At 34.0% G+C, this 17860-nt stretch overlaps 1 protein-coding gene across 2 annotated transcripts; it reads left to right on the top strand.

Moving 5' to 3' along the window:
* Window positions 1–1192: 1192 nt before the first annotated feature.
* SAMC1 (S-adenosylmethionine carrier 1) lies at window positions 1193–16818 on the top strand. 2 transcript variants are annotated; one of them, XM_059576352.2, is made up of 13 exons: window positions 1193–1269; window positions 1447–1566; window positions 3655–3762; window positions 7121–7203; window positions 8154–8230; window positions 9120–9210; window positions 9633–9686; window positions 9766–9861; window positions 10134–10223; window positions 12574–12625; window positions 15551–15612; window positions 16115–16195; window positions 16488–16818. In XM_059576352.2, the coding sequence occupies exons 2-13, from the start codon at window positions 1512–1514 to the stop codon at window positions 16617–16619; spliced, it is 981 nt and encodes a 326-aa protein (XP_059432335.1). In that variant the 5' UTR covers window positions 1193–1269; window positions 1447–1511; the 3' UTR covers window positions 16620–16818. The 2 variants fall into 2 exon arrangements, with proteins under 2 accessions (XP_059432335.1, XP_059432336.1); XM_059576353.2 differs by lacking the exon at window positions 1193–1269 and having other exon boundaries at window positions 1311–1566; window positions 3638–3762.
* Window positions 16819–17860: the final 1042 nt, after the last annotated feature.

Genomic DNA, 17860 nt, shown 5'->3' with positions numbered 1-17860 from the left:
AGTGAAAAACTCAAAATTGTCGTTTTTTTTTTTTTTTTTTTTAATATATTACATATGCCAAGATTATTCATCCAATAAGTCAACCAACAAATCTCAAGATAAACATAATTATTTTCAAATTTCATACCTCACAGATTATATGCTAGTGTGCTCGTGATAATTTAAATCAAAACAAGTAAAGTCTCTTTTACCAAAAATAAGTTAACAAGACTTAGATTCCTAGAGAAATGATCATGTGTTCATAACCTTAAATTCACTAATGAAATTCAAATCACAGTTGTCGTTTCAACCCGATCTTAAGAATAACATAATTTTTAAAAAGAAAAGAAAAACGAAATTGATCCAGACAACTATTTGTTTATCCAGCCAACTCAAAAGTCCGTTTGAAGAAAAAAAATACCCGTTTGGTAAAAAAAATTGAAAGCGCTTTTAAAGGTCCAAAAAGCAAAAAAATGGCAAAAACGCACTTTTAGCAAAAGCTTAAAAATGAAACTTTTGTCAAAAAAACACTTTTTGACTTAAAAACCCTATTTGTCAAATACAATCCAAAACATGCTCTTAATATTTTGACTCACTAAAATTATGGTTATTTTGGTGAACTAGATATGAGTACTTTTAAGTCGATTTATTTCTGGGTCATAAATAATATTTTTATTATTTACTATTTACTCTAAATTTTAATGTACTTTAAGTGTATATATTGGTTAAATTCACTTTACTTCCCTGAAGTTTCAGGGATTTTTGAATTCGAACCCTAATGTTTAAAAATTGGCAATGTACCCTTAATGTTTCAAAAATTTTCAATTCATACCCTTTGTTACTAATTTTTGTCTAATTGGACGGAAATCATCTCATGTGCGTCTTATGTGGAATTTTGATACCCTCTATTCTAATTTTTTCCTCATTAAAACTTATAAAATTACATAATTACTCTCAATTTCATAAGTTTTAATGAGGGTAATTACGTAATTTTATAGGTTTTAATGAATGCAAAATTGGAATAGAGTGCATCAAAATTCCATGTGAGACACATGTGGGATGATTTTCGTCTAATTAGACAGAAATTAGTAATGAAGTGTCTGAGTTGAAGTTTTTTAAAATGTTAAGGGGTATATTGCAAATTTTTAAACATTGAAGTTTGAATTGAAAAACTAATAAAATTTCAAGGAGTAAAATAAAATTTTACTCTCCTCAAAAATTGTGTTTTTTCACTTTTGATGTAAGCCTCTCCCTGAAAGGAACTACCCAAACAACCCTCTCCTCGACACGGTACTTCATCCCTTTCCTTGACCACACCGCAGTCGGTGACTCACCGCCTCTGCTCTCTCTCTCTCTCTCTCTCTCTCACTCTCACTCTCACTCTCTATTACATAAACACACATGCACTAATTTACAAACAAAGAATTGCATAATTGGCTGATATAGAGATTTGGTTGACTTTTTTAGCTATCATTTCAGAAGTGTGCGTATTTCGAGTTGTTGCCGTTGTGGTGAAGTTTGGGGGACCTCAAATGGGTCCTATTACGCTAGCCGCCGATGCCAAAAGCTCTTCATTAGCTTCATCAGGTAACCCATTTCTTGAATATCTAATTGTATATGATTTTTAACGTGATTGTGTTTTAGATGATAATTGCGTAATTTATGCCATAATGTAACACTTTTCTTTCTATTCTAGTGCAGCTACTGTGTAAATATCTTTGAGCATGGTAATCTGTTTTCGGATGATTATATTGTGCCTGTTTTATTCTTTTTTAATCGTCCAAAGTTCATTCTTTTTTGGGTTAAGCTTGAGTTCCCAACGTGTGGTTCAACAAAAATTGCACTTTATCCACATGAGGTCTAATTTTATTTCTTTTTGGTTCACAAGTTTGGTGTATTCAGGTTATAACATGCTTTTTGGGCTTATTTTTGAAGTATGTTTGGGTTTGCAATTTCAAAAGTGCTATTTAAAAATAGTGATTTTTAGAACGTGCGATTCGAAAATACAATTTTTAAAAACACAATTAAGTGTTCTGTAAATTGCAATTTGGCATTTAAAATCACAGTTTTACGTTTCTTAAAACACACTCATTTGCCTGCGATTTGGAAACACAGATTTTTCTATGTTCTTAACTTGTAATTTTTTAAAAACACATTCCTAAATAATACATTTTCTGCGATTTGGTTTAAAATCGCAGTGTAATGCGCTAATGATTTGAGTTGAAAAAAATATATTAAACAATGTCACATGGGTAAAGTTCAGCTTTTTATAAATCACAGGCTGAGAAATCAAACTTAACCCAAATCACAAGTGGATAAAGTGTAATTGCCCGGCCACCCTCCCCTCCTTTTTTTTTTTGTTCCTGCAAAGGATTTCTGTGATGGTTATCCATCATTGATAAGCATGAGTAGAGCTAGCCGTTACAACAAAAATCAAATAATTTGCAATTTGTTTTTTCCCAGTATCACCCTTAAACCTCTGTATATGTGTCTGTGTGAGCCAAATAACAGAAGAATACCTTATATTCTGTTTCTCAATCACTGAAGAATACCATACTTATCAAAAAAAAAAAAAAAAAAAAATCACTGAAGAATACCACTTCTTAAAGTAAAGGTTTTGAAATTTATGTGACATTGCCCAGTTTTTTAGAATGATATATTTCGGTTGAATGCTGATTTTACATTGTATTTTTATGGGATATCCAAATGATAAAGTACAAGTCCTTTTTAAGAATCTTAAATAGGGAGGTATTTAGTCCTTCATATTATAGGTTTCAAGTCCTTTACATTATAGTTTGCAACAGCGTTAATTGTGCATGCTTATGTCTCTCTTGAGGGGATGTGGAATTTAGGGCCCTGGCTGGTTTTATATCAAAACAATGTTGTTGAGTTAGCTTTTCCTGTCGTTATGAGTGATTGGCTTTTACTGAACCAGAATAGAAACTGAAATTCTTTGAAACATTTTTTTTTTTTTTAAAAAAAAAATTTTCTTAAAGCATTTTCCAAAAATACACTGAATATTTTTTAATGCAGATTTCTATTTCTTGTGACTTGGGATTTTGAACTGTTTATGGAGAACAGAACCAAATTGGCCCTACGTACTTAGGAGGTCCAGTTTATGGTAACCTCTTATGAGATATTTCCTTTCTTTCAGTGCACAATCTTTTGAAGAAGTTTTTTTTTTGTTCTTTGTTACCTTAAATGTTAATTTGGTAAATAACAAGAGTTAAAAAGTCATATTTAATATAAAACAATTCCAATAATCTTCTACCAGTTTGGTAAGAAAAGGACAAGGCACGATAGAGAAAATATTTTCCCCTATTCATGTTTTCGTTGGGTTTTATTAGATAACGTATAACTTGGCCTAAGAGGATATATACACAGGGTACTGCTTGTGAGAATGAATTTCTCAGTTAGATATGTGCATGAGCAAAGATTTTAGCATCCACTTTGAATTTTGGGAGAAGTCCCAATTAGGGTCTCATATTCTTGTATGAGTCTATCGATTTTTTTTTTTTGATAAGTTCGAGTCTATCTATTTTGATCTGATTGGATATATATATATATATATATAGATATATATATATATATATATATATTTTGGGTGTGTTACCTCAATGATATTTTTATTATACTATCATGCTTTCTTTTTGAACAGGTGATATGGTTTTGCAGATGCATGTGACAGGAAAATGCAAAATTCGCTCCTGGGAAGAAGAAAGCCATTTGCATCAGTCAACATGGGAGAAGAAAAGCCATTCGACTTTTTTCGTACTTTCTTTGGTATGCTAAAAACTTCTTCTCAACCAAATATTGTCAAGGTGTGTTGAATGTTTTGGGGTTGACTAACTTATCAAAAAAAAAAAAATGTTTTGGGGTTGACTAAGAATGATATTGAAGCTCAAACTATGAGTTGATCAATAGATTGAATGGCTCTGACTAGGGATGTAAATGAACCGAGTTGTTTGTAAACAACTTGAGCTTGACTTGTAAAAATTCAACTCAAGTTCGGTTTGTTTGTTAAAGGAATTGAGGTTGAACAGAAATTTAGGCTCGTTTATTAAACGAGCCGAATCGCATAAACTCAGCTCGACTCGTATAAACTTGTATAACTTAACTTTTATTATTTTTATAGTAATATTTTAATTTTTTAATGAGTACATCTTTAAGTATTTATAAAGATAAAAGAGAATTTTCTTCCTAATAAGATAAATATAGCTTGAACTATTGTGATTGTGAGTTTTATATAGATATATGTGTGTTTGTGTATACATGAGTGTGTTTGTGTGTATGTATAGATATAATATATATAAGTATGTGTGTGTATAATGAATTTATATACATACTATAAAACATATATATCGTCTCGATATTGAATTGTTTAAGATTCAAGTTAATTTATTTAACTAACTCAAATGATAAAATTTTAGCAATAACTAATTAACTAGTGATTAGTATGGATTTACAAAAAAAAATCACAATATTTACTTAATATGAATATGTTAATTGAGCAGTTGGTGAACACGGTCGAGTTCGTTCGAAAAATAAATGAATCGAGCTTGAACAAATTATTTAGCTCAGTGATGAGCTCGAGCTTGGCCCGTGTTCGAAATAAAATTAGATGAATTGAGCTTGAACATTTAATACTCGTCTCGACTCAACTCGATCACAGCCCTAGCTCTAATGTAAAATTGTATGCATATGAAACCGAGTATGACTAGGAAAGAATTTGTTCTACAATGGACAATTATATTCTTTTGGGGAATGCTAAAAACTACACTCCCATATCACTGAGCTGACATGATAATGTCTATCAATCGTTGGATTGTTTTTAACATAGCTGATCTAAGGGCTATTGGGCATTGCTACGTCAATCCATTGGGATGGGGGTGTGGTTTTTAGCATTACTCTATTCTTATAGGAGTAATGGCAAATTTTGAAAAGGTTTGATTGGACATTGAATAATGGGCCTCATCCTCTCCTAAGATAGGAGAATAAATATAAGATATGAATAAGACTTAGGACTATTTGACTAAGTTTTTAAAAACAAGTTTCAATTTTCAAACACTAAAAAACACTTCTTTGACAACAGTTATCCAGATGGGTTTACAGATGTGGCCTCCACCACTAACACATTTTTCAAAACAAACTTAAAAACATTTTCAAAAAAGAAAACACTAAACATCTTTCAGAATTTTCCCCACAATCATATAAGAATATTTTGGAAATACATGCTCACTTTTTTCAAAATGTGAAGGCTGCTTTGTTATATATATATATAATAAATATTAAAGGATTATGGTTGCTCTAAAAGTGTTGTCATGTGGAAGATGGTGCACTCTTGACTTTTGTGGTGCATTTGGAGAGAAAGAAATGATCAAAATTTTGAGTACTGAGAGATGACGTTGGAGGAGCTCAAAGTCTTTTTTATTTTTTTTTATTTTTTATTTTTAAATGACGGGGAACCCTCCTAAGGCAGGACCACTTCGTGACCCATCCCTAAAGGATAAACCCCGAACCTGTATAATGCACCCCCACCACACGGATCGGTTAAATCTTGCCTTCGCCAGGGATGTGGCCCCAATGAGTTGTTTGCACCCAAAGGGATTCAAAATTTCGTAATAATAGCTCAAGTCCTTTTCTTTTATTCTCTTTATATTTGGGCAATTGCGTTTTTAGCTTCTTTGGTGATTAGTTTTAATGAGTCTTTTGTTCTTTTTTCTCCTTTAAGATATGCGTTTTTTGTGTAAACTTCTTGTGTGCCTAAGTTGTGCTTTTAATGATATTTCGATTATTTATAAAAAAAAGAAAAGAAAGAACTGGAGGTTGACCTCCACCCCCTTCGCAGGAGGTGGGTCTCCTCCCCCTACCTCTGGTGTCAGCCACCACCACCACTGTAGAGGCAGCGGCGGTGGAACTCCAACCCTCGCTGCATTTTGCCGTGGTGAAGATCCACCCCCATAGAGGGGGGAGGTGGAGACTCTCCCCCTCCGCTACTCTTGCGAAGGCGCAGGGGTGAGTCTGCCATCCTCGCAAAGAGGTGGGGTGATTAGAGACCTAGATGCTGTGTGCCCCTCATGGAGGGGAGACCCACCTCCCTCCTTTGACGAAAGGGTGCCGGCCACCACCTATGGAGGCCTGCCTCCAGCAGATCTCTATTTATTTTTTGTTTTGTTTTTGTTTTTAATGTTTGAAAACACTTATCAATTTTTTGCTATTAGAAAACGCTGCAGTTTACCAAATGAATTTTCAATGGTGGACCCTACAAACAACACTTGTTCAAATGTGCCGCCCATTGTAAACACTTCTCAATTTTTACTTCTTAAAAACTCTTTTCAAAACCCAAAATCGAAAACTCTTTTGAAAAACTTTACCAAACTGTCTCAGGTTTCTCAATCAATTACTGTTTTGGATTAGCAATGGAGTGCTTACTTCTTTTTGGAGTATGAGATTATATAAGAATGAATGCTAAGATTATGCACTAGTTTCTCTTGTAGATCCCTCTCTCTCTTTCTCGAGCTTTCAGTTGTAGCTTTTTCATATATGTTACTTATGGAACCTTTGGAATGGGAAATAACGTTGCCTGGGTAATTTGTTTTCTTCTTTACATTGAAAAGCAATAATGAAGATTTTTATAGCCTGAAACTGGGTGTACATGGTAATCTCTATTTTAAGTGGCTTGGAGTTTGTTGTGTAACTTTTGTGGACTCTTATGATGTTTCTTCTTGGTAATACTGTCTTTGAGTCGTAACCTTTCACATTAATATTGTATAATGAACCATGCATATTTATACACTGCATGAAGTCATATGTTAGCAAAGTATTAGGTAGATGCCCAACAATGAATTTTTGAACACAAAGTAAAGAAGAAATAATTTTTTCTTTGTTTCTTTAATAAATTATGCTTGAGGGGACATGAAAAGATATTGGCTAGTGATTGTAAGGCCCTAGGTCTTGACTGGAGGGAACACCGAAGGCGTTTGCCCTTCCAAACCTTCTATTGATAGAGAGGTAGTTGGAGCATTTGCTTCTTTCATGTTGTCAAATTCTTTGAATACATTAGATGGACAAAATGCTGGTAAGAATAAATCTATCTAGTTCTGTTTTGAGTTTCTAAGTAGTCTGGCTGTGGATTTTGCAGAGGGTGTTATAGCTGGAGGTACAGCTGGTGTTGTTGTTGAGACAGTTTTATATCCCATTGATACTATAAAGACACGGCTTCAGGTGGGTTAACTATGCATATTAAGTTAGAGTTAATATTTAAAATAAATTTAAAGAATCTACTGCACCAGGTTACTGGTAATTGCCTGATGTAAAATGCTAAGCTTTTGCTGAACATATGGATATAGAGATTGTTCCTTCATTGTTTCTTATATTTTGATGGACTATGAACGATTTGATTTATGCCTCTACTTTTTATCTATTCATGCTGCAATTCTTTCCTTTTTGTTTTATTTTTTTGGCCCTGGGTGGGGGGTGGAGGGCTGGTGGGTTGAAACCTTCAGGCATTTTCTTCAAGATAAAAATGTTCTTTGAGTCCTGAATTTTTGTTCTTTGATTGTTTCCTGTCTTGGCCACACAATTGATCCTGACCTCTTTGTTTAGGATCTGTATGCAGTGGCCAATACAGCTTTTGACCTAATAAATGCCTGAATTACTTCTCATTTGCTAGAGTTAATTACTCTTTATTTATTTATTTATTTTTAATATTTGAGGTTTATAAATGTACCTATAATTAATTATTAATCATTTTGGAAAACACAGATCTAAAAAATTACTTGGTACTCATCCAATTGGCACGCAGAGATTATGGATTCTGTTTGTTATTTTCCAACTATCATTTATAAATAATTTTTAAAATCTTGGTTTTTTATAAGTGATATAAATCTTTTTTTTTTTTTTTGTAAGTCTTAGAACATGAAAACATGGGTTATGGTGTTAGGTGGCCCACTATAGAAGTACCCAGCAATTGCATCTTCTTAACTTCTAGTGCCTTACATCTAAAGAACTCTTTGATTTCACACATTGTTGTTTGCTTAAGAAGGTAAAGGTTGGGATAGGTCTCTTTCTTTAGGCTTTGAAATTGGTACATTTTGTTGGGGGAAGTAGTTTTTCAAGGTTGCAAGTTTTTTACCTGTGTGTTTCCAAATTTTACTATTGAGCTTTTGTTGCAGGCTGCGCATGGTGGTGGACAAATAGTTTTGAAGGGCCTTTATTCTGGATTGGCTGGAAATCTTGTTGGTGTCTTGCCGTAAGTACCTTTCGAAATGCATGACTCCCCTTAATGTTTAGGGTTCACAACTTCAAATGTCAGTATCCATTTTTGTTCTTTGGTCAAGTTTTGAACCTGGAAATGACTTGATTTATGCTCTTTGGATGAGTTTGTTTCCTTCTAAAGATTATGTAGTTTCATTAAAAAAAAAAAAGAAAAAAAGAAAAGAAAAGAAAAACGCTTCCTTGATTAATGTACTAATTGTAATCATATGTGCCATAAGTGTGTATGTCATCTATCTCTGGATTCTCTTCAGTTAAAAAATTTCCAATAATGTTTGTTATGGAATCTCAACAATTAAGCCTAGCAATCTTCAGCGGGCTTTCTAGGTCGCTAAATTCTTATTTGTCATCCTTAGAGATAGTTAAATTGATCTAATTCGTCGTGAACTGTGGAATAGATTTCTGCACGAGATTGAACATAACCATATAAGAGTATTTCTTGCCATCTCCCTCCCCTTCCCCTTCTCTCTAACGCATTCAATTTCATCAGTTAAATTTATATCTACTTTCTGTTGCTGTAGGCTGGCGGTCTATGTTTGTGTAGAAGAACCATAGACTGTTAAATAGTTATGAAAATACTAATTATGCATAAGCTTCTTGAAAAAAATGCACAACATCATTCCAAATCTGCAGATTTTTAAGCTGAAAGATGTTGAAATTTATTAATATCCAAGCGAGTTGTTGGAGGTGGATGGAAGGTATGTCATGTCCTCCAGTGCCCGAAACACCAGTTTTTTAATAGGAAATGTCCTAAAAATTATGGTTATTGGAGCAGCTTTTTCTCTTCTTTTCTTTTGGATTTGTTTGCTATAACAAAGAATGTCTTCGTATCATCAGACTTGTTTTGGTAAAATTCTTTTATGCAGGGCTTCTGCTGTATTTGTTGGTGTGTATGAACCTGCAAAGCAGAAATTGTTAAAGATGTTTCCTGAAAATCTTAGTGCTGCAGCTCATTTTGTAAGAAATTCTTAAAATCCCTCTTATTTTGGTATGAATTTATGGGCTTCACTTTGGCACATGATCGATGAGTGTCTTCAATTGTTTTATTTATTAAGGCTTGTCACAACACAAAGATTGACACTCAACAAGGTGTTGGTTGTTTATGCTTGTTGAAGTGCTAAACACATTTTGGGTGAACAACCTCCTATAGTGCCTCAAGAGTTTGTTTTCCGTATTAGTGAATAATCTACAAAATCTACTGCGTATCCTCGAATAGAAATGATAATGCATATCTAGTTTTACTTATGATTCACTTTACTTATCAAAAAAAATAAATAAAAAATTGTATGGCCAACTAAACCTCCCGAATTTGTTTGGTTGTTTGATACTATAGCTGATAGTTTGGCTGAATAAAGTTTTTATGGTTGAACTTTATTCAGACTGCAGGGGCCATAGGAGGCATTGCTGCTTCTCTCATTCGTGTTCCAACAGAGGTAGATATCTCTTACTTTCATTTCAATCGCCCCTCCTCCACTTTTCCTTTTTCCCTTTTTAACACTTTCAACTTCTCAGGTTGTTAAGCAAAGGATGCAGACGGGGCAGTTTACTTCAGCTCCTGATGCTGTCCGCCTTATTGTTTCTAACGAGGGCTTTAAAGGATTTTATGCGGTGTGTGGTCCTCACCAACTACCTCTCCATCTCTTCGCTCCATTTTTTTTTTTTTGGAAATAGATAGATTGACACACTTCAATAGTAGAGAAGAATTTATATTTCTTTTATTCTTGGTTAAAGGTTGAAAGAGGTCTTTCTAGGAGAGGATGGGCCTGTGTTATTGATTATGCATTGCATGTGGCATCAATGTGTGACCCGCATGCCATTTGTTAGTGGCAGCTTTTTTATTGTTTTGTTTGTATTTATGGCCTCCATTGCTGAGATTGCAGGGATATGGATCTTTCTTATTACGGGATTTGCCATTTGATGCAATTCAATTTTGCATCTATGAACAGCTTCGGATAGGTTATAAGGCGGCGGTAAGCTCCTCACAACATATAATTCAATGTTTGACACTTTTTGGAAGAATTTATTTTACTTGATGGTGTTTTTCATTTCCCTCTGACTGTGCCGCATGCTAATGTTATATGAAATGCTATTTATAGGTGATGCTTCTATTCTAACACGGTTTGCAATTTCTTTGACTTCAAGATTCTATGTTACGTCAATACTTGTTTATTGATAGTTTGACACCATACCATGTGATCTAGTGTTTGGAACTCCCATCACTTTTAACCTTGGAGTTTGTAGAGTATATGATCTAATTTATACATTGGCTAGTTTAATTGCGAAGAAGGCTTAGTTGTGTTGGGTTGAGTTTAGAACGCATAGGGAGAGTTCTCTTGAACCTGAAGTTGCTTGAATCAAGGAAGGTATGGGTTAGCTAGTGGGGTTTTAGAAGGCAAAGAGAGTCATTGTCTTCATTCTTGGGATTTGGACAATGGTTTATTCTGTAGCAAGATGAGCTGATTGTTTAAACTCCTCAACTAAGCCTAATAAAAATCAATAAGGATTGGTTACACAAGCCTTTTCTCTAAAGCTAAAGTATTTTCTATATTCTTCAACGTTGTTTATAGAATTATGTACTACCAAAATCTACATCTTGTTTCTGACACAAAAGTTTGATACTAAGCTTAACATTTGACAGACCTGTAACTGAATTTTGAGCTTTTGCTTACAACTTGATAGTACCATATAACTCTGTACTAAGCTTATTTTGCTTTAATATTATGTGTTTGCATGTGTTATTCAATGCCGAGGCCAGAATCCTATTTGTTTAGGTTTATTTGATTTTATACTTTGAGGTGAGAATTACTAGACATATACTCTCTCTTTCTCTCTCTAAATTGTTTAAAGTTTTCAGCTCCTTAGTCTTTCTCTTTCTTTATCCTAAGCATAGCTACAAGTGTATGAATGTATTTTATCTTAAGTTGTTTTTATTTTTTATTTTTTATTATTTTATTATTTTTTTATTTTTTATATCGCAACCTAAGTACGCAAGAAATATACAAGAGAGACACCTAACTAGAAGTAGAAAAAATATCTAAAAGAACATGGTAGCTCGAAATATTAAAATCTAAGGCAGCAACCCAATGAAAGAGACTCTCAAGGAATAAAGCCTTTAAATCCAATAATGTCCTCTCATGGTCTTCAAAGCTCCGATTGTTTCTCTTCCTCCAAAGACACCACATAAGGGAGGGTGGTATCATCTTCCAAACAACATCAATCTGAAACTTACCAGCTAGCGCTCTCTAACAAGCAAAGAGATCTACCACCGGACTAGGCGTAACCCAAGCCAGCCCTAGACTGCTGAAGCTTCATGGGGCACCAGCAATCTCATGGTGAAGTAGAAGATGATTTACATCGACTCTCCATTCTTTTTACACATGCAACACCACTCAACAACAATGACATGTTGCTTCCTTAGATTGCCCATGGTAAAGATCTTTTCTAACTGTCGATTAGTGAAGAAAGCCACTTTCAAGGGAACCTTATTATGCCAAATACTCCTTCAAGGGAATGAGTACTATCATTGGGAACAAGAACATTGTAGTATCATTGAGAGTTCCTTCAAACATCAAACAATCCTCTTCTGGAAGGAACCCAACAAAGTTTGTCTTTACTACCCTGTCTCACTCTAATGGAAACAACAAAGTGAAGAACGTGGTAAAGAGATCCACTTCCTAATTGCAAGTTGCTTTGAGAAAGTTAGTATTTCAATGATGAGAGGCACTAGAAAGCTTCAAATGGTCTGCCATTGCTTCTTCCTTAAAACGAGCAATGCTAAACTAGTTTGTAAAAGCTATCTCAAGGGCTTGATCCCCACACCATACATCATGCCAGAATTGAATTTTGGAGTCAACACCTACTTCAAATCGAGTATGGCTAGAAAGCTCTCCCCAACCCCTTATGCTATTTTTTCAAAGCCTTACCCCATACGACCCATGGATCTCATTTGAACACCACCTACACCATGCATTGCCATATTTAGAATCTACTACCATCCTGCATAAGGTCTCTCTCTAGTGAACAAATCGTCGAAACCACTTCCCTAGAAGAGCTCGGTTGAACACAAGCAAATTCTGAACCCACCGGCAAGGCATTCAGGTTGCCATCAGCCCAACTGGAGCTAGAACCTACACCTGCAGAATGAGTTTGATTATTGAAGGAATATGTGATTAAGTGAATAGATATGATCAATTATTGACTAACAAAAGAGCAGTGAATGTGATGGCATAGTAAGCCCTACTGGTGTACATGCTGTTTTGCTTCTATTTATTTATTTTTGTAGCATGGTTGATAATTTTGACCTGTTCTCATTTTTGCCAGGCACGGAGAGATCTAAACGATCCTGAAAATGCCATCATTGGTGCTTTTGCTGGTAAGAAGACATTCATACCATGATTTCGTGATGCTTTCATTTAAAATTAATCATTGTCATGATGCTTTGGAGATTAACAACTTTACATTTTACTAGCATTAGGCAGTTATATTGAAGCTTTTCATTTCTACCTATTCTGAGATGGGAAATTCCATTCACTGTTAGTGTATCTCATGAAATTTGGTCTTTCAGATGAGACTTAGTTTTAGATTTGGTCAAACAAATTCTACTATCTCATACCCCAACAACACCCCCAAAGAAAAATGCGGCCCCAACAGTTTTTGGGTACTCCAAAGGCCCTGGATACCTTGTCAGAAAAAAAGCACATTGATATTCCAACCTGCTGATATATGTTTCTGATCTGCATGACACTTAAATGACTGAACATAATTCTTGATTTAGTACTAGAGAAGTCCAAAGAACATACCTTCTACTCGGGGTTAGTTCTATTGCATAGTATCATAAACACTTGATGAGATAGAAAAGACAGCCGTGGTTGAAATGTTTGATCAACATGCATGCACTAGAGAGTGCAAAAATTTACTACTGCAGTCTGGTGTTGGTGCTTTCAAGAAATGGCATCTTTTTGATGACATAGGTATTTCAAGATCCATGAAATTAGGAGCATAGGATTTGTATCCTCCATGAATTGAGTAATGCAATGTCTACCATGAAAGTTTCAAGGAGTGCGTGGTTAGATATCCGATGAAATCAAATGTTCCCTTGGGTTTTGTTTTTTCACACGAAGGCAAAAAGCCGTCTTTCACAATTTGGTTGTGTAAGAAAATTGTTGCCATCAATTGAACATGATATGGTAGATTTGGGTTTTCTTGAAAAGACTTTGTTTCAAAATTTCAACATTAACAGTGGGTAGGCGTCTTATTTTGTAAGGAATTGTGGTACTCAATATCCTATATTTGTAAGGAATTGTTAATGGGGACCTGTTCTTTCTCTTGAATGCTGTGTAGAAGATAATAAAAGTCTACTTTTTGTGTGAGACTGAAATGCTCCTAAGTCATGTATGTCTAGTAAGACTAGATTAGTATCATGTGGCAATGACGAAATAAGAAAATAACCTAGGGTTTGTTTGTTAGTGTATTCGGATAAGTGTTTTCTGTTTTTGGTTTGAAAAAGTGTTTTGATGTGATATAAATGTGAGGTATTTTCTGGTGGGGTCAACATTTGAGGACATATTTTATGTGGGAGATAGCTCAAACAAATGTAAAGTTGACTCTTTACTTCAAAAAAAAAAAGAGAGTCGGATAAGTGTTTTTTGTTTTTGGTTTGAAAAAGTGTTTTGATGTGATATAAAGGTGAGGTATTTTCTGGTGGGGTCAACATTTGAGGACATATTTTATGTGCGAGATAGCCCAAAGAAATGTAAAGTTGACTCTTTACTTTAAAAAAAAAAAAAAAGAGTCGCTAAGTGGCCACTCTGGTGGGATCAACTTAGTCAAAATGAAGAAACACAAAACAGATTCAAGTAGCTAGTACTTCCCCATTTTTCAGTCTGCAAAAATGTGTTGGCATTGGGGCAACTACAACTAAAGGGGAGAAGAGGGAGGATATTATGGGGGTTTCAGGTCACTAATCGGAGTTAGGATCCAGGGAGGATTAATGGGAATCTTCTAGTGATGATGTTGGAAACGGTCCTTTCTAAATTATGTGCGAAGACATTTCTGCTACGGTGAATTTCGCGTGCAGTCCAGGAAGGAAATTTGCCCTAGATGTGGTGGATGTCTCTAATGATTGGATCTATCTTCTGATCACAAGCTTGATTGTGGTTGAGGATTGCATGAATGACCACCAAGGAGTTGCCCTCCCCAATGATCTTATCAAGAACTAAGTCTAGAGATTATGTTTCTACTATGCATCAATTTGTGGATTTGTGTTCTTTTTATCTTTAAAGGGGTGGTCTTTGTATACTTCCTATGTACTAGGGTTGTGCCCCTCTGCGTTTTTTATGAAATACTTATTTATCAAAAAAAAAAAGAAGAACCAAGTCTAGAGATTCTTTGACAGCCTTAAGGGTAGCTTCCCCTATTGTTGGGTCATCAAGAGTGGTTTTTGCTAGGGGTGAGAAGGCTGGCGGTTTTTGCTATATATATACATGAAACGACATCGTTTTTGTGTTTAAATATATATAAAATTGTATAAAAATCTAGAAATGATGTTGTATGTAGTAGGATATTATCGTATTACCATAGAAACGACATTGTTTTGGGTTGTTTTTGTTTTTATAATTTTTTTTTTAAAAAAAAGCGGTTAAGGTTTATTAAGGTTATTAACTGCTAACCGGCAGTTAGCGGATTTTACTAACCACCTAGGCGGTTACGGTTAGCGGTTTTAATCAGTAACCACTAACTGTAACTGTCTTTTTACCCATAGTTTTTGCTGTCCAAGCATATAGGGTATTGCCTAGCAAATCTCGACAAATGGCAGCGATCATTGAAAATGAATTCTGGACTGCCATATCAAAGTTTATTTTGAGTGTATTGGCATGTCGTGGGGTCTAGAGCTTTAGCTTTAGGCAAGCTTTGGTATGAGTTCCAAGCTTCCATGTGCTCTCTATGGATATTTTTGGTCGTGGTTGCCAAATTGATGGATTCAAGGGAGGTTGATCTAAATGGCCTAATTCAGACCATGTGCATAGTGATGATGGCAGCAAACTGCATAAAAGTGTGAGATTCATCAGGATTAATATGAAGGCAAGAGGAAGGATTGAGAATGATCCTGATCCAACATGAAATGTAGGTCGTGTTCAAGATAAAATAATTTATTTATTTTGTGAAAGATCATTGTTCTGAAATTTTTTCCCTGATTCAAATTCACCCCTTTCATTTCATGCTTTTTCACACATGGATATCTGTTGCCCTGCTGGTTTGTGTTGTGCTTCCCTCACATTGAAAATCAATTTTTTGGCAGGTGCACTAACTGGGGCTATAACTACTCCCCTTGATGTGATTAAGACAAGGTTGATGGTTCAGGTATGACCAATCTGCTTCCTCTCATTCTTCTTATATGTTTTTTTTTTTTAAAAAAAAAACTTTATATATATATTTTTATATGGACAAAGTTTTCTTCCAAACTGGGTTGAAGAAATTTTCTTCAACTTAGTCTATAAAAGTGACATGTGTCCATTTTTTTAATAATATGTAAGGTGCACATGAGTTTTTAATAGAATTTATTCCAACTTTGTCCCTGTTATTAAAAAAAATGTGTTTTTGACATGTTCGGACGCATGTTACTTTTGTAGATTAGGTTGAAGAAAATTATTCTAACACAGCTTGGAGGAAAACTCTGTTATATTTATATATGCGCATACATTCAATGCATATATATGTTTGACGTATTGCATGCATTCGGTTATTTGCATGTATATTTAATATTAGATATGAAGCTATTATATTATTACTTATAAAAAAAAAAAAAAAAAAAAAAAAAAAGAAGATGTGAAGCTATTATATGGTTTCTTTTGTTCTTTCTAAGGGATCTGCAAATCAGTACAAAGGAATCCTTGATTGTGTTCAAACTATCGTTAGGGAAGAGGGACCTCCTGCTCTATTGAAGGTATGAATTTCCCACAATCTTTTCCAATCGTACGAATTCATGGTTATAAAGGCTATTGCTTTGAGTATGTGATAACCTAACTTGATAAACCAGGATTTGGATGAGAGGAGCCGGTTCCAACAAAAGGAGGGTTAGAATTGTAATTTTATTTTTTGTTGGACAATTCTGCCCTTTTTGTTAGAACCGGCTCCTTTCCAGTTCATTTAAACTAAAGAGAAATGAACTGGAGAAGATCTAAATACGAAAACTATGGCACATTGAAGCTAGAAAATTTCCGCTGCTTATATTGCAGGGCATTGGGCCCAGAGTACTGTGGATAGGGATAGGCGGTTCAATCTTTTTTGGTGTCCTTGAGAGCACGAAGCGGTCCCTTGCTCAGAGGCGTCCTACACTTCCTCAACAGCCGAATACAAAAGATGATTAATTTTTTTAATTAATTTTTTTGTACTTTGTAGCCCTCTGTCCCTAGATTTAACTTGGATTGTCTTCAATTTTGTTTATTTTACATTCTTTAGAATGTGAGATGTTGAAAGCATGATAATCATATTTAGTTATACTTGTCATCATTGTTAAGCATAAGCTTAAACTTATAGAAACGGTGAATTTCGTCACTTTAATCATCATTCTAAAATTCTCACTTGATGAGTAAGCCATCATATGTGCTTTTTTTTTTTTTTTTTTTTCTCCACTTTATAATGGGAGATAGAATATAGTTAGAATTTAAACTTAATACTAATGTTTTGATACCATTAAGATTTTATATTTCTCTTAAAAGTTTAAGCTTATGAAAAATGTTGAATTAGTTATGGAATAATCCAAAGATCCATTAGTTTCTTATAAAGAACTATATGAGCATTAAAGCATGGGATGAGTATGGCCTATTGCACCTTCCCGGCCTATTCTGAAATTTATCACTTTGTGGGCTATGGCTTGCCCTAACAGTTCTACTACATATTTAGCCTAAAAGAAAATCTGAGAATGTTATGAGAAGCACCATCTATGAGCTACTATGAGCGTTCATTAATTAATTAATTATTATTATTTTTTTTGAAAAAAAGAAATCATATTGAATGCTTAAGTTTTTATTTGATTTTGATTTAGTTTTTGAGCTTTTAATTTTAAAAATAAGGTCTTTAGTTTTTGTCTAGAATTCAAATAGGTTACTTTGTCACCATTTTTTAATTTTTTATTTTAATTCAAAGTAGGGAAAGGGAAAGGGGAATGTCACTATGTTACTTTACTATCAGTCTATCATAGTTAACGGTTTGTCACATCTCTCATTTGGCACGTAAGTGTTCATGTTAGCATCTAATAAGAAAAACTAAATTAAATTTGATTTTTATTTCACCAAGGATATTTCATGGAGGGATCAAAATGAATTATAATAAGTTAATAGAGCTATTTTATTTAATTTTTTTATAATTAAATAAATATTGGAGTGCAATTTCAACTTTTTAATGAAATAAGTTGTAATTTTATTTTTGTTGTAAATGTTTTGTTTGAGCAGTAATAAGAAGCTATTGATGTAATTAGATTAAAAAAAAAAGAAAAAGAAAGAAGCTATTGATGTAATTAGAAAAAAAAAAAAAAGAAAAAAAAAAGAAAAAAGAAGCTATTGATGTGATAAAAAAATGTTGACTTTTGTGAGAAAAAGAAGAAGAAAGT

The sequence above is a fragment of the Corylus avellana genome, chromosome 11 (assembly GCF_965113065.1).
Source record: "Corylus avellana chromosome 11, dhCorAvel1.hap1.2, whole genome shotgun sequence".
Lineage (NCBI taxonomy): Eukaryota > Viridiplantae > Streptophyta > Magnoliopsida > Fagales > Betulaceae > Corylus > Corylus avellana.
The sequence above is the reverse complement of the archived record's forward strand: the minus strand, read 5'-3'. Positions and strand labels throughout refer to the sequence as shown.

Coding starts and splice junctions, on each gene's coding strand:
- SAMC1 (XM_059576352.2), top strand. CDS start 1,512: ATGGGTCCTATTACGCTAGCCGCCGATGCCAAAAGCTCTTCATTAGCT. Junction 3,763..7,120: donor CTTTTTTCGTACTTTCTTTG/GTATGCTAAAAA, acceptor TGGATTTTGCAG/AGGGTGTTATAGCTGGAGGT. Junction 9,862..10,133: donor GCTTTAAAGGATTTTATGCG/GTGTGTGGTCCT, acceptor CTGAGATTGCAG/GGATATGGATCTTTCTTATT.